The sequence below is a fragment of the Anthonomus grandis genome, chromosome 9 (genome assembly GCF_022605725.1).
Source record: "Anthonomus grandis grandis chromosome 9, icAntGran1.3, whole genome shotgun sequence".
In the NCBI taxonomy this organism is placed as follows: Eukaryota; Metazoa; Arthropoda; class Insecta; order Coleoptera; family Curculionidae; genus Anthonomus; species Anthonomus grandis.
In genome coordinates this window covers 8,370,936-8,388,194 of record NC_065554.1, presented here as the reverse complement: position 1 = coordinate 8,388,194, position 17,259 = coordinate 8,370,936, and the positions used below count along the sequence as shown (strand labels likewise).

The following is a 17,259-nucleotide window of genomic DNA, read 5'->3' as shown; positions in this document are numbered from 1 at the left end:
AATATTAGCAAGTATTTAACGAACATCCTGTGAGTTATTCTGTTGTGGATTGCAAGTTTATAAATTGGATTATAACATAACATCCAACTTGCTGGATTTGGAAACACTGCAGTTTAGAAGATACTGTAGTAAGTTATTTCTTTTGCATAAACTTGCTTTTGCATAAACTGAAGAGGTTGTATCTTTTATATAGCTGGATCATCTAAACTTACTTGCTCCTATTCGACAGACAGGCAACTTATGCCTTTTTATGGTGCCTTTTTACCGTACTTATTATGGATATGAACGCTTCGCTGCAACTGTCATGCAGCGAAGTTCTAAAACTAAATTAACTATTGAACGACCTTATTAAATAATCAGAATATTGTGCCCAGTATGAAGGTTAGAATATATACGTCACTTGTAACTTATTGTCAATTTATATAATATTTCTACAACCTGAATTAACAAAAAATATGAACGAACAAAAAAAATCACCCCAACACTTGGGGGTACCCTACCAAAGGTTATCCGACGAAGCGGATCACTTGGCTCCCCGACCCAGCATTTTACTACCTCACTTGCAAGAATCAGAAAAAAAATTCTTCGAACTTGTAGCATCCGGGGACGTATTGGCTGTAAAAGATTATCTGGAAAAAATACCAAACTTCAACATAAACTGTGTTAACTTCCAAGGGGTCTCGGCCCTAAAAGTGGCAGTTCAAAATCATATGGAGCCAATGGTTGAGTTTCTTTTAACTAGACCCGGAATTGATATTGGAGACTGTATTCTACATGCAGTAAAAGACAACCAAGTAAAAATCCTTCAAGCCCTATTGCAGAAAATCACAGAAATAGCTCCAAGTTTGGAATTCGTTGGTGTGACGCACAGTACCGACTTTCCCGATTATGTTACACCTTTAATTCTTGCCGCACAATGCGGCCATTATGAGATTATTGAACTTTTAATTCAGAGAGGTCACACGATAAGTAAACCACACCCGCCCAGCTGCAGGTGTGCTGATTGTAGGGTGCATCTAGAAAGGGATGATCTTCTACATGCTGAAAGTTTACGGTACTGTTATTTAGATACATTTATTACTACTTATTGTTTGTAATACTATTTATCAATATTTAAAGTATCGATTCGCAGCTATAGAAATTTGTAGTTCTTGGGCTATTTACCTAAATATTAAATTAAAAATATTATTCTTCTAAAGAATTTTTGAAAGAGACCATAGACACAAATCTGAGCCAAATCAATTTAATTAAAACTATATTGTCATTATAAGTCATGTGGTCATTATAAGTTGTTTTACAGTGTGTTATAAAGACACACTAAGGTGTAACCTTAAAAACTTATTTTTTTTTAGGAGTTTTGATTATTTTATTTGCGAGTTTAAATTTAGATTCAGATTATGCTTTATTGCACAAATAGAGTATTTATCATTCATTTATCCCTCATATCAAAATCTAAAGAAAAAACAAAAGAACTGAAATCTTAGCAATAATAAAATCAATTAAAAAAAAATCTACCAATACAAACAAATATTAACATTAAATTTATCACCAATTAAATGAAATACCAAAAATAATATAAAAATGGGAAAAAGGCGATTTAGGCCGATCTTTTCACAAGTAAATACCGATATTGTCATAATATCATATCAAGAGACAACTGTCGACATAAACGTATAATAATAAAAACTTATAAAGAAATCTATAATACCTATTAAATCTTTAATTTCCATAAAAATGCTTTTTATTAAATCAATACCTTTACTCTAATGAAGTACGTTAAAAAAACGCATAGAGTTCATAATCGGTAATATTGTTTATAATTTAAAGCATAATCTAATAATAATAATAATAAAAAGAAACCAACGGTGACCTTGAATTTGGCGTTGAACCTCATTTTCAAGGTCATTTGAAGGTCGACCTCATTTCTTCAAATGGAAATCCTTATTATTTGACCTCTTGGGATTACTTCAACCTCATACCTCAATACATACCCGGACGTAAAATTTTCCGCTCTTTCAGAATCCGGTATCAAAAATACCGGATTTCCATTTAAAAAAATCGCTTTGACCTTTAAATAACCTTGAAGGTCAAGCTCAAGGTCAAGTTTAAGGTCACTATCAGATGCACCGATTTATTCCCTAAAACTTTTGTATTTAAAGATTTTTTCTAGCGCCTATATTTCCCAAGATTTTTGGGTGTGTCCATACTTTTGGGACACCCCGTATATTTTCTCTAGTATTAGGTACGTATAAAAGGTATTAATGTTTTTTTGCGACAGGTTCATTGTTAATAATATTTAAAGAAATATTATGTAAACGGAGACGTTTTCGTTTTTGTGATTCTGCTTTTGTAGGTCTTCCTGACTGAATTCTTCCACTGCAAGGTAAGCTTCTATTTTTGCGGCGTGCGATTGAAGTAGGTTGGACGTGAATTTTTCTGGATTTTCTTTTGTTGATATTCTTTTCACAAATAAACGATAATATGTTGGATGGAGTATGTAGTTGAGACAAATTAGAAGCAAATTTGGTAAGTATGTTCGTATTAGCTGGATTGAAGTCATTTTCTAGAACACTACAGATTCTCGAAAATTCGGATTTAATTGTCTCAACTGTGTTCATATAGTCTTCTTTATTGCTCGCACTATAAACATCACTATTTAATTCGGTTTAAACTAATGGAAGCTGAAATCCCTCAAGCGTGCATCCCTCAGTACTTGCATCGGATGTCATATCTGAAACGCACTCTATTTCTCTAATTTTCTATCTAGATCTTCTTTAGTTAAACATATTGAAGTTGTGAATCTAATTCCATATTTTCTTTCCACAGCACATAGATGTTTACAATATTTACCTCCTCTTCCAAACGGACAGTCACATGTTGCCATATCAGAATTTACTACATATAAATGAATACTTGACTTTACAAAATATGTACTGCCATCAACTTGCGTTATCTCATCTATTCCTTTGCTATCTTTACAAAATTTTTCATAGGCTATGGTAAGTCTTCGAGATCTTCCATTAGCAAACTGAAGGAGTCGTTTCTTATGATAGGATTCAAATGTTTTAGAAATAAATTCTATCAAAGCGCACATGTTAAAAACTTTGCATCGTTGTAGCACAATGTCTTTAAATATTCTTATCGATGACTCGCAATAATTGTTTGTGTTGTTACCTCTAGTAACTATATCGCATCGATATGATAAACACCATTCTTCACGACGCACAGTGTTGCGTGGTATAGGGGTAATTGGACAAAATTAAAATAAGCTGTTAAAATAAAAAAGTAAACTTTGTATTTTATTTTTTTTTAACTCTTTTGAAGTTTTTTACTAAAATAATGTTAAAAATATAACAAGAAGAGTTTGCTCACAACTTTCCTCGCCCAAATTAGAAAAGCAATTAATAATAAAATAACTGCATTAATTTATATTTGTCTCATAACAAACAATAAAATAAAAGTATTTGCTCAAAAAACAAGCTTTCAATAATTATATGCTAAATATTACACACTACAAATTAAACAAAAGTATTTGCTTAAAAATATTGAAAAAAAAAACAAGTCTTCAGTGTACTAAATATTACATTACCTCTATTTTTCATAAATGACAAAAAGTTCAGAAAAATAAGTCAAAAATCTAGTCAGACTGATCATCATCACTACTTGAGGAACTAGATAGCTTTAAGCCAAAAACAGATTCTACCAGTGTGTTCTGAGAATTCTCAATAATTATATACTCTTTTATTTTATTATCATACAAAATATTTTTATTTTTTTTAGTAGATTGTCTATAAGAAGATAATTCTGGGTCAGAGGTCAGTAAAAGAGTTGAAATTATATCGGTGTTGGCATTTACCCGTGAAGTTTTTCGGCTGTTACATAATCTGATTTTTCTGAATTCTTTGTGCCTTGCTTCTAAAGCATCTTCCGCAAGTTGCCCAATAGGCAATTCAAAAAAATCAATTATGTCACAGCCATGCACAAGAACTTTGTGCACCGAACTTGGCATATAGTACCAGCTATATAAATGTAAGTATATACATATATATACCTACGAGTGTCATTTAGCAAAATGCGAAAATTGGTTATATCGATGTTACAACCAGACGCCAAAATTCTTAAAATTAAATGAAATTTTTCAATTAGTTCTTTATCGATTCCGGTTATTTGAGAGCTTAAAACAGGATTTTGAAAAAAACGCCTGGCAGTATTGCCATCATTTGTGGAGCCATATCCTGGCTTTGGCTTATCAACTATAAGACCCATTTTGCTCTTAAAATTCTCCTGGATGGTCCTTTTTGTGTTTTCTGTAATTGCTTTATTTTCTGCGCCTTTCACTTGCCAAGTTTTAATTGGCAACCGGTATGCAATATGCAACAAACACTCAAAGAACCTGATCCAGCAATGGAGAGTTGATATGCCAAAACGATAGTTTTGGGTTACTGGAGATTTATCTAAAACCGTATCAGAGTTCATTTCTTTGGGAGTGGCTCCACAAATGATGCATTTTGAACATGAGTTTGTTTCGGACAAAATATTTGCTATACTTCCATCAAACATAGTCAAAATCATCTCGTAGGAAATACTTAAATCTTTATTTTCAATTGAAGTAGTATAAACTTTCAACTCGTTTACAGACATAACCATGGCATTTTCTTCTTGACGAACAACTTCAGGATTTTCTTTTATAAAAGCGAACTTGATGGGTCTGCAGTAAAACGTAGAATTTGTTTTTGGGTTAGACCAGATTACATTATTGCAGCTATCAACTAATTTTATTGGAACCAATGCTGTTAAAAACATATATTCATCTGTATTAGATGCCGATTCAAATTTTTGCTTATATAGACTGTGTCCCGAGCTGCCATCGAAACCTCACTTACAAATAAGTTTTAGATTGAACACTTGACAAATATTTAAATTTGAAATATTAAGGATACTGTCTGTTGTTTTTTGTAACAATTCTTAAAGACCAACTTCTGCAGATATTTCTGTTACGGTAATATTATTAGGTAAATATTTTTTTTTTGTTTGCAGTAAGGCACGGTAACTCGGGAAGCAATCAGGATGTAGCGCATTTACAACAGAACGTAAAGTGTTGTATTTTCTAACTGACAGATCAATATCATAAAAAAGAGCCAGTGCTTGCTTAGTACTCAAACATTTTTTTTCAGAAGAAAATTTTTCATTAGAAGAATCCATACAGTGTTCTGTAGCGAAACGCAATTCTTCAACGGTATAGTTTCTTAGCAAAGGCTCTACTCTCCGTTTCTTTGTTTTTAAAGAAGAGTCTTCGAATGATTTTCGAGGCCTTCCGACTAAGTTTCTTTCTTCTACATGACTAAGTGAAGGCCCTTGGTTAACTTCAGTTATATCAACAGTGATAGATCCACTTAGCCATTGGCTGTGATTTTTTTCTAACTGGCTGCGGGTTCGATGACTTTTCTGCCATAAATCCTTCATTTTTATACAAAACAAATGACTTTGGTCAATTAAATGGCTTTCTGTTTCACTGCAGATATCTTCATCAAGATTTAATATTGATTTGATTTTCAAAAAAATATTTTTTTCCTTATCATTTTGATTGCTTACGAACCATTCTTCAAATAAAACTCTTTTTGGTATAGTGTAAGCCATATCTAAAAAAATTAAGAACTAAAAAAGGGGCAGTTTGGGGCAGGAAAACAACATAGTGTAATAAAGTACACTAGTTGAGGTACTAATATACAAAAAATTGTCGAGGACATATGCGGACATTTTTTTAAAAGTTTTCTCAAAGATAGCTTAATATTAAAATATTGCTATTTTTTCATTTATTTAGTATTTAATATATTAAATAAGTGAGTATAAATCAGTACATACCTATATGTAACTAAGCACCTTTGGTCACTATAACACAATATAATATTTTCTACTTATACGCACAGAACCGGAGAAATACTTATTTTAAAGTGTGGGTATTTTATATGGCGACAAAATAAACAAATTAAATGATAAAGTTTCGGAGCTCCGTTGCGTTGTTTACACGCATTTTATAAAAAAAAAAATATTTGTGATAAGTGTCTGCAGCTATTTTGTAAATAGTACGGTACTTAATTTTATTATCGACCGACTTTTATTTTTGGACTTTTGTCCATTAGGCGCAACACTGTGCGACGGTCCCACAACTTACTTAAGTGGATTTTTTATGCCGGATTTTCTTTCACTCTGTCACTATTTAGCAGATTTGATATGTTAATTTCTGCTTCCTGCATTGTCTTGGCAAACATCACCCCACGAAAACTGTTCATAACTATCTGCCGATCTTCTTTTTTAACTTCGTGTTCACGCTGCCACAACCATCGCCACAATGCCTGAGTAACGTGGAATATACAAAGCAGTTACCTACTGTTAGGAAAAACCTCTCTTAATGTATTTCTCTGGGCGCTACCGTCATCCGTCATAATTATTCTTGGTTGAAATAACTTGCCGCACGTTTTTCCAGAAAATCTTTTGCTGTGCGAAAAACCGAGTATAATTGTGCTGTGATTGGCTAGTGTGCAAAATAACAGCTATAGGTAAAGTACCAACCTTATTACCCACGAATATAAAAGTCACACAAGTATTAGTCTGATCACACGATCCACTTGTATCGATAAATAGCATTTCATCAGCTAATTCCGTCTTGTAAACTCTTTGCATTATTGGAGTAATTAACACGCAAACGGTGGGATCTTCCACAACACATAAATTAATATTGCACTCCAGAAGCTCTATCTGTTTTCTTTTCAAAATTTCAGTACTGTCTCTGGTGCCGTAATTTTGAAGTCGCCACTGTTCATACAAATGAGTTACTTGACGATCGAGTGGATTTTTTTGAGCATTAGCCAATGTTACATAAACATCTTCCTCGCAATTTTCTATAATGCTGAACTCGTGATATGATTTAGCCGCTGCAGCTGTCATTCCAGCGTCAAAGTAGGATGTAAATAGCTGTTTCGTATATACAGAGCAACGCAGGAGTCCCAAAGATTGTGCGACATTTACTCTATGGGAATGAATAAAATTAATATGTATAGCGATATTCAAACCTCTTTTCAATAAAGATGATGTTTTTAAAGTATGTTCCGTCACTTTTAAAAATTTTATGCTTATATTTGCCCCGCAATTGAAGTTTCTCATTGCTCCTTGGGTTTTCTTTTTCGATTTAGTTCTAACTGCTAACGTAAATACTTCTGGGACCACCCTCGTAAAATATGCCTAAAATATATTTGATTAATTACTATTGATAGCAAAATAGTCTTTTCACTTATGCTTTATGTTTTCACTTGATAAGTTTGTCCATATTTTTTAAAAATGGATCTATACAATTGACATTTTTTTTGAAATAATATAATTAATTAATGAATTAGCATTGCCGTGGAACTATGGGCAGTTTGTTTGCTTGCAATATCTCTGAATGCTTGCCAAATATGCCAAATACTTACGTAGAATTGGCAAACAAAAACACACTTTATAATATCATAAAAAATTGTCACTTATTTTGACAGGCGCAAAATAATACTATTCCTTTTTAATGAAATATGAAGTTAAGTAAATTTAAACGTTTAGACGTTATCTACATTAATTTAAAAAAAGTTAAATAAATGTAGATAACGTCCCTATATTAGACAAAAAGGCAACAACATTGCAACGCCGCTCGAACGCATTGTTGATTTCGCCGACACAAGTAATCTTTACCAGTGACGTAGCCAAAAAAAATATTTACGTGATATATATTTATTATTAATAGATTATGCTTTAAATTATAAACAATATTACTGTCTATAAACTCTTTATGCGTTTTTTAACGGACTTCATTTAAGTTATAATAGTTATAAAGTTAATATTAGAGAAGTACCTTTTCTCTAATAAAAAGGCATGATTTTACGAAAATTAAATATTTTATAATTATTATAGATTTCTTAATAAGTTTTTATTATTCTACTTTATGACAACGGTTGTCCCTTGATATGATGTTATAACAATATTGGTATTTACTTGTGAAAAGATCGGCCTAAATCGCCTTTGTTCCATGGTGCAGTACAAGTCTTTACTATCGTAATAGTAAAATAAAAACACTGAAATGACTAAACCTGTTTGCTTTTCAACCAAAAACTAAAGAAAAAATACAGAACTTCATAAATGCCGCATGTAAACACTAAGCAGTTTGTCAGGATGACATTTCGCAAGATGACATTAGCTTTTGCCTGCGGTAATGCCATTTAAAATTTTTTAGAAGCGGTTTTGGGAATAAGAATTTTAATAATTTATTTTGCTTTGAAGTTGTTATTTTTGCGCTTAGAATACCATATATCTATTTCTACTTCTTATTTTTAATCCAAAATCTAATATCAGTAAGTTAAATTAACATTATTATATGTATTGATATATAGCTGAAAATATCCTTTTTGAAAATACGTGTAAATTTGACAACAGAAAACCGATGAATATGTTCGTCAACAAAACACTCCCCTTGCCCCTGTGCCCATGTTGAACTCAAACAAAGTTGTTCCTTACTAATTCTAGCCTTGCGTTCTTTAAAAAGAGCCCAAGTTTTGTTGGTTTCACATGTCGCCGCCAGAGGACTTTTTTGAACATTCCGACAAAAATAATAAATTTTCTCAAAAAAATTAAATGCATTGGTATGATTTTTTTTCATGAAAAAGTAGATAAATCTCGAAAACCGCATCTCGATATTTTATTCCTAAATTTTCTTTTAAGTTAATTTGTGACCCTGAAAAAAACCGATTTAATAGAAAAAGGTTTTTAATGCCTCCGTAGATTCACAAAAACCTTATTTTTTTCAGATTCAAGATCGCAGTTACGATCCCTAGCGGTCGTTTTATAAACTTAAAAGTATTTGCCAAATTTTTCTCTTGGCCGTTTTAGTAATAATATTTTTTACCGCAACCCTTTTCGATGAGTATGTTCCGAGATACAGTACCTTGCATTCTTAGTTGACCACCTTGTATCGGGTGTACAACTAAGAGAGGTCGCCGGCCATATCTGAGTAACTACTCATCGCACAGCGTAAGGAAAAAAAGTATTTTTAATAAAAGCGGCAAAGAGAAATTGTTGGAAATTATTTACAGGTTCGTATGATAACCGCTAGGGGGCGTAATACAACATTGAAATAGAAAAAATTGGTTTTATTGAAAATATTCAAAGTAAATCCTAAAAAAGAATGCTGCCATTTAAAAGTATTATAAATTCTAAACATTTTTTATTTCAAACTTTTTTTTCTAATCTGTCAAATAATAGGTGGAGGAAGGGTTGCATATGTATATCTAAAATTCTTGATAACTTTGGATTGGTCTAACGAATTTCAACGAGCTTACTTTTGTTTTAAAGGATAATTATTAGGCTTTTATGTGGTATAATTATTTAGCAGTTTTAGTTGTTTTGTTGAGCGCTAGAGGGCGGTTTGTTTTAATTTGTACTTTTTCTTATATAATATTTTTTTTCACTTAAGCTAAAAGAGCATGAAAAAACATAAAAACTGGCGCAAACCGCAACTCGATATCTTATTTTATTCCGAAATTATACATTAAAATGTTTTTGAACAATGAAATCTGTCGCCGCGCTGGCATTATTGCGTCACATAGTCAATAGTAAGCTTTGGAAACAAATTAGTTTGATAAATATTTTCGGCGCCCTGATAAAACGTTTATGATCGATGTCAAATGTAACGTCGAAGACAGATTTTGAAATCATCAAGTTTTTAAAAATGCCAAACGTAGCCAGCAGTGTATTTTGAGTTAATGCAAAATGCACGCATTGCAGCCCGTATATATGCCCAAAGATATCCTGACAGAAGACACGATAATCATAGAGTCTTTACCGGTTTAGCTACCAGGCTAAGAAATACTGAAATTATTCGCGGCAATATTCATCGGAAGACGAAGGCGAGGGCGCATAGAGGCAAACGTTATAAATATTTAGAGATATATTGAAATAAACCCTCAACTAAGCATCCGAAATATTTGTAGGGAATTGGGAGTGTCCCTCGACCCAGTAGAAAATTATCTGAAAGAGCACAGGTACCTATTTTTATTTGTTACAACACTAATAAGCATCCTATTATATTATATTTTTTGATTTTTACTTAAACTTCATCCATATCACGTGGTTCTGCACCAGGCGCTTCTCGAAAAAGACTTTGATAACAGACTCAATTTTTGTTATTGGCTGTTGAACATGGTTAGAGAAAATACCCGATTTATCTCGAAGATATTATGGACGGACGAGGCATCATTTAGCAGTGATGGTGGTGTAAACCTGCATAATTTGCATTATTGGGCAGAACAAAATCCCTGTTGGATTTGCGAGACTCAACGCCAAGGCAGATTATAAATAACAGACTATAAATGTGTGGTGCGGAATTATTGGCGGAAAAATTATTGGTCCTTTCTTTTTCAATCAAACACTTTCTGGAAATGTGTATTTAATTTATTTGCAAAATGATCTCCCGGTTACTGGAAGATGTTGATTTGGAAACAAGAGGGCAAATAATTTTCCAACATGATGGTTGCCCTGCACATTTTGCCGTTCAAGTTCGTCAATACTTAACTAGACATTATCGTTTGTGGATAGGAAGAGAAAGTATTTTTCCTTGGCCTGCTCGATCCCCAGATCTGACTGTTCTAGATTTTTATCTGTGGGGAAGGATTAAAGATTTAGTTTTTGTCACCCCACCCAAAACACACGACATGCAGGACCAAATACGCAATGCAATAACTACAGCATAAATCCAGACAGCGGTTCTGTCAACGACGCAACGACTTTGACTGTGTATTGAAAATGAAGGAAAATAGTTTGAGCATCTAAGACACCATTAAAAATATAAAACAATTCATTTATTACAAAAATTTGAGTTCTGGAGTTTTATTTTTATTGTTCAAAAACAGTTTAATTAATAATTTCGGAATAAAATAAGATATCGAGTTGCGGTTTGCGCCAGTTTTTATGTTTTTTCATGCTCTTTTAGCTTAAGTAAAAAAAATTATATCGTTGTATTTAATATTTGCCAGAAAATCGCTGAAAAAGTCCAAAATAACACAAACCGCCCTCTAGCGCTCAACAAAACAACTAAAACGGCTAAGTAATTATACCACATAAAAGCCTGATAATTATTGTTAAAACAAAAACAAGCTCGTTGAAATTCGTTATACCAATCCAAAGTTATCAAGAATTTTAGATATAAATATTCAACCCTTCCCCCACCTATTATTTGACAGATTAGAAAAAAAAGTTTGAAATAAAAAATGTTTAGAATTTATCATGCTTTAAAATGGCATCATTCTTCTCTAGGATTCACTTTGAATATTTTCAATAAAACCAATTTTTTCTATTTCAATGTTGTATTGCGCCCCCTAGCGGTCATCGTTCGAACTTATAAATAATTTCTCACGAATTTCTCTTTGCCGCTTTTATAAGAAATATTTTTTTCCCTATGCTGTGGGATGACTAGTTACTGAGATATGGCCGGCGACCTCTTTTAGTTGTACACCCGGTACAACTTTATTGACCACAAAAATTGTCAACTTTTCTTATAATTTAACCGATATCGCATCTCTTAGTGGCTAAAATGGGCGTCCTGTAGAGTAAAACTATTCTCTATTTTATTACAGGTTAAACCTATATCGAGCAGTCTGTAACCCAGCCTATATTTGCCACTCAACCCACGACCCAATTTTAGTGGCTTTTCACTTATCTCAAGAACTGAAAGAATGTTCCAGTTTAGTGTCAGAGTTTCGAGCAGCATATCATGAACTGTCTACGGAAATCAGCTCTTTTGCTGTAGACCTCATCGCTTGCTGTAGAAGCACCAGCGAAATGGAAGTCATTTTAAAACAATCGGCCGGAATGTCGTCGAGGATTATATACAGTTTACCTCGTCTAGCGTTAGCCATGGATTATAAACAGAAAACGTTTGTGGCTCATCCGAATACTCAGCAAATAGTTGAGGCTACATGGAGTGGTGACTGGCACGAGTATAAACTAAAATCACCATTGGTCAGCTATTTATTACCCGTATTACGAATATTTGTGTTGCCTGTGATTGCTTTGATGTGCCTGGCATTACCAAATCACACACTTACGAAGCACTGGAGCATCCCCTTAAATAAAATGATAAGCCATATTGCATCTTACTCAGTGTTTTTGCTGTTAATATTCTTGCAATCGAACATGGATAAAACTGGGCAAAAGAGACAGCCACCTAATTCAGGACTGGAGATACCAATAATGCTTTTCGTTGCAGGGCATATTTGGGCTAGCCTCAGAATGCTATTACTCATTGGGCCTGTATCGTATTTTAAGAAATTGTGGAACTGGCATGCGGTGATTAACAACCTTATGTTTTTGTTAACGTTTTTATTTTGGCTAGCGTCATATTTTGACGCTCAACATAACGATCAAGTTGACTTGGAACGCAAATACTGGCATTCATTGGACCCCATATTAATTGCAGAAGGAACATTTGCAGTCGCTGTAATAATGGCTTACTTCAAACTATTGTTCTTTTGCAGGCTTAATTATTACGTTGGGCCGCTTCAAATTTCTTTAGGAAAAATGTGTGCCGACATGGCAAAGTATTTTACAATATTTTCAATAATTATTATTTCTTTTACTGCCGGTCTATGTAGGTTTTATCAATATTACGATGGGATGGTGCAGGTTGACGAAAACGATATGAAAACTCAACAAGTATCTTCTTTTGTTGACTTCAGTTCTACACTGAAAACATTCTTTTGGGCAATATTATGCATGTCCTCCCTAGAAAGTGCTGATGTGATCATAGAAAATTTACCAGGCGACACACCAAAAACAACCATAATCAATAAACACGATTTTACCGAAGCTGTTGGTTATATATGCTTCGCACTATTTGAAGTCCTTATTGTCATCATGATATTAAATATGCTCATTGCTACTATGTCTTCCACCTTTCAGCGAGTCTTAGACAACCTGGATGTGGAATGGACCTATGGCAAAACCGATTTTTACCTCGAATACATGCTTCACACAACACTTCCTTCACCATTAAACCTAATACCCACCCCTAGTGGAGTTACAATGTTTATGGAGACCATGAATGGTACAAGAAGTGCTGGTAATACCGAAGTTTCAGGTGGATGTTGTCAAAGAGGCAATTCGCAACAGCCGAAGGTAAAATCAGAACCTGCGATAGAATATCCAGCTCTGATGTCTCTATTGGTCCAAAGATACTTTAGAGAAAAAGATGAGGCAAACCAGGCAGCGAGCGAGTTGGACGTTCTGAGGCAAGAAATTCACGAACTAAAGGCATTGCTTAATGACATTATCGCGGAAAAAGAAGAGTAGGAAAAAATACGTCTGGATTTTTTATCTAATTTTATAAGTAAAAATAAAAATGTATTTTAAATCATTCATGAGTTCCTCAATAATTTTACTTACCGGAATAGTAATTCCTCCTTTAGTCGTGAAGGTTTCATAAAAGCCCCTAAATGTGATATCTTCATTTAGATCAAAAACGGGACACTAAAAATTAAATAAATAACTCATGTGTCCAATTGAAATTTAAATTAAATACCTACACTAACGTTCTGAATGCTGACAATGGTACAAATACTATCATTTGAGGTTATTGTCAAAAGCACTGTATCATAGTTCGATCCAGAATTTTGTGAAGGGTTGTTTGGCGCCGAAAAATTGTAAAAGAAATATCTTAAAATAAAAAAAAATTGTTTGTAAACACAATTGGTATTAAAACTATTTAATACTTACTGCGGTTCACTAGGACTAATATTCACATGATATGGAACGCTGGGATCCAAGTGGAAATATTTTGGAAAGTCCACTGTAAGTGTATAGTCAATATTTTCTTTAGACGTTGTTGCTAAAGTAACTATCGGGTTTTCATGCTCCTCAAGTTTATAAGCTGAAATGAGAAAAAAAAAATAAAATGGTAAAAGTGTTTATTAAGTAGAGGAAAATTAAGAAAAAAGATGAGTGTCTAAGAGCTATATACAGGGTGTCTCACGACGAATAGACGCGATCAATATTTCGGAAACTAATTATTCAAAAATTTTGAAAATTTGGCAACATGGCACAGTCGATGGGGGCCACACAACTAAAATATTTTGACAGTTGTGACGTTTCCGGTTATACCGGAATTAGGTGTCAACTTCGTTATTTTAAATGGAACATCTTGTATATTTTTACATTTTTGGCTTCGACATGAAATTCTAGGTATATTTTATGTATAATGTCCTATTAGGCTCGCGTTAATGTGAACTCAAAAAATTTCGACTTAGTTCGCATTACTGGAAATGTTCACATTATGGAGATTATATTAAAAATAGCTAAAATTAAAATAAAAGGGAACTACATTGTACTTTTTTTATGTTTGTATTTATTTACTACAGTTTTAAGCATTACACAAAAGTTTTATTTAAAAATAAGATGTAATTTTTGTTTGCACTTTTTTTTTGTGACAGGTTTAAGGCTACAGCATTTTCTTCTAAAGCTTTTAGTGTAATAATGTCCTTTATGTCGACATAGTTTTGATTGGCTTATTGTGTGACAATTTTCAAGGCTGCAAGAGCCTCCAAATGCGTAACTTTTTTTCTTCAAAAGTTAATATCTCGCAGTCACTATCTTCTGAATCATTGCTATCGAGATTTTCCTCCACTGCGTCTGTATTCCATTCCTCAATGTCTTTGGGATTATAATCAATCAAAAATGTGTCCATCAGAAGTTTTTAATTCTTCTGCCGGTGGATGCGAAGGGGCATTGTTTAACAGGAGAACAGCTTTTAAAGGAAGGTTTTTGCTTTGTAAAAATGATTTAACCTAAAAACCCAATTTAGTCTTAAAAAATTAAAAAGCAAACAAAACTTTCACTTACCTCTGGAACATAATGCTTAAAAAAACAATTTAAAAAAATTTCCTGCGTCATCCAGGCATTTTTAGTGCTTTTATAGATGACTGGATTATCAAATCCTTTAAAAGATCTGGGTGATTTTGCTTTTCCTAGTACTTAAGGCGTTAGTTTGTGTGATCCTGTAACATTTGTGCACCCCAAAAGAGTTATTCTTTGTTTAGCTATTTGTAGACCAAGTACCAGTAAGCCTTCAATAAAGGGATTTACAAGGTGAGGCTGCGAGGACAACTTTTCACCTGCAATTTTAAGCAGTCTTATACCATATCGCCATTTAAATTTTTGAAGCCATCCATTGCTTGCATTAAATTTATCGTTGAGTTTTAATTTTCTATGTGAATCTAGCGCCTTTTCTTTAAGCATATTACCCGTAACTGGCAAATTTCGTTCACGCTGTTTGGTAAACCATTTATACAGCAAAGTTTCCATCTTGGGGTTTTCTGCATTTTTTAAAGTGCATTTTTTTTTATTTTATTAGGTCTTAAACTCTCTTCAACAACTTTTAGAATTTTTTCTTCTTTATTTTTAATTGCACAAATAGTTGATTTTGCTATTTGATATTTCTTTGCTAGTGCAGTAACACTCATACCATTTTTGTGCTCTTCCAAAATTTTTGATTTCTTATAAAAAGTTAAACACTTCTTGTAAGACCCTGTTTATTTTCTAAAGAATTGAAATATTTTTCTTAGTCATTAAGATGAAATTTATCGGTCTGACCGAAAAGAGGTCCAGGATATTTACAAAACTAAAGCTAGCTCAGCGGTACCGTAAGTAACCAAATACGGTTTACACTTAGCGTTTCCCCTCGGGAATTATTTTTATGGGTTTCGATAAAAGAGTGAGATAAATATTTGGTTTATAAAATTTATTTGAGTTTTGGTCACTAAAGAGTGAAGTTATTTAATAAAAACAATAAAGGGTGTTGCGACGTGAAATAAGCTGTGTTGGTTTGGTGTAGTGTTTTACTACAAGAGAGGGTGAGTGTTATCACAGAGTATGCTTATTTCTATCTTATTGATTACACCGATATTTTACCTTTTTAATTAAAAATGTGAATAATGAAATATTTTAATGACCGATTGTTGTTTGTCTTGCTTGTGTTGTTGTGACGATTGTTTATTGTTTCTTGTTAAGATACTGAGCTGGTCTGGGACCATTGCACTGCTCGTTGTATTTAACAAGGCTTTGTATTTGGAGAGTATGTGGTACTTTGGAGAGGACCCTCGCGTTTTGGTGTCCATTGTACCCCTCAGTACAAAGTGTGTTATCGTCAGGTGGTCTAGATCGGAGATTGCTGTCTCAATCTCATATTTTATGATAATGTTTTTGGTAGCATTTTGGCTACGGTTTGTGAGTAATGTAGTGCTCACGTTTTGGCATATTGAACGATTGTATATCATTCAATATCAGTACGTTGTCGTTACTGGGACATTTAAGTTAAGTGGTTAAATGTTGGTGAACATGAATTAAATGGTTATCGTAAAAGTAAAATCACTGAGCAAGTTTAAAACATATTAATTCATATTTTTCATATTAATGAGTTTTGCCTAATATTTTTATTATTAATTAATTTTACGGGAATAAGTGTGCTCAGGTTACTTTTATTATTTCAGGTCTACACGTCACCATCTCTACTTTGGAGTCGCCCAAGCGCCCAGTTGTTTTACAAGGTGTTTATTCTATTTTTATGATTTATTTTGATTATTTTGGACTATTTTGAATTTATTTAACGTATTAAAAATTATAAAATTATTTAAATGATGCTCACAGGTTTTAATTATTATATTCTTATTAATTTTAACCATTTTAAAAGGCCACTGCGCAAGATGCGACACTCTCTCTTATCTAATAAACATCAACTAAATGACCAAACAACGTTTCAAATGCGTAAACCCAATATCCACTAACAAGCCTAGACAAGTCTAAACAGGATTACTAAAGATTTCTTAAAATTCACATTATCGAAATATGGGTTTGTTCACACTATAGAACACATTACATGTTCGAATATAGAACACATGTTCACATTAATGAGTTGTTCATAAAATAGTAAGTTCACGTTACCGCGAGTATACTGTACCTAAGTGTAACCGTTTTTGACATATTTTTAATTTCATGTTAAAAGCTATGTTTATAAGCCCTAACATAATTGCCGATTACTCCCTTTTAGTAGCCTTTATTTATTTGTTAATTTCGGTTTTATTTGAGAGGAAGGACCACTTTAAAAGACTATTTTAATATTTAACTAAAAAAAACGATACAGGGGGGTCGAAATCTAGCAATAAAAATTAAAATGAAAAAATCATTAAAAGTCAA

General features: G+C 32.9%; 2 protein-coding genes across 2 annotated transcripts in view; one reads left to right on the top strand and one right to left on the bottom strand.

The window, feature by feature from the left end:
- LOC126740487 (SID1 transmembrane family member 1-like) overlaps positions 1–17,259 on the bottom strand; it is a 102,961-nt gene that overhangs the window by 67,739 nt on the left and 17,963 nt on the right. The window contains exons 3-5 of the mRNA XM_050446517.1: positions 13,789–13,942; positions 13,599–13,728; positions 13,459–13,542 (exon numbers count right to left, since the gene is read on the bottom strand). Of these exons, the coding sequence (XP_050302474.1) occupies positions 13,459–13,542; positions 13,599–13,728; positions 13,789–13,942 (368 nt within the window). The remainder of the gene's footprint in view (positions 1–13,458; positions 13,543–13,598; positions 13,729–13,788; positions 13,943–17,259) is intronic.
- On the top strand, positions 389–13,429 carry LOC126740488 (short transient receptor potential channel 5-like). The gene is made up of 2 exons (XM_050446518.1): positions 389–1,054; positions 11,652–13,429. Exons 1-2 carry the CDS (start codon positions 456–458, stop codon positions 13,363–13,365), a joined length of 2,313 nt encoding a protein of 770 aa, XP_050302475.1. The 5' UTR covers positions 389–455; the 3' UTR covers positions 13,366–13,429.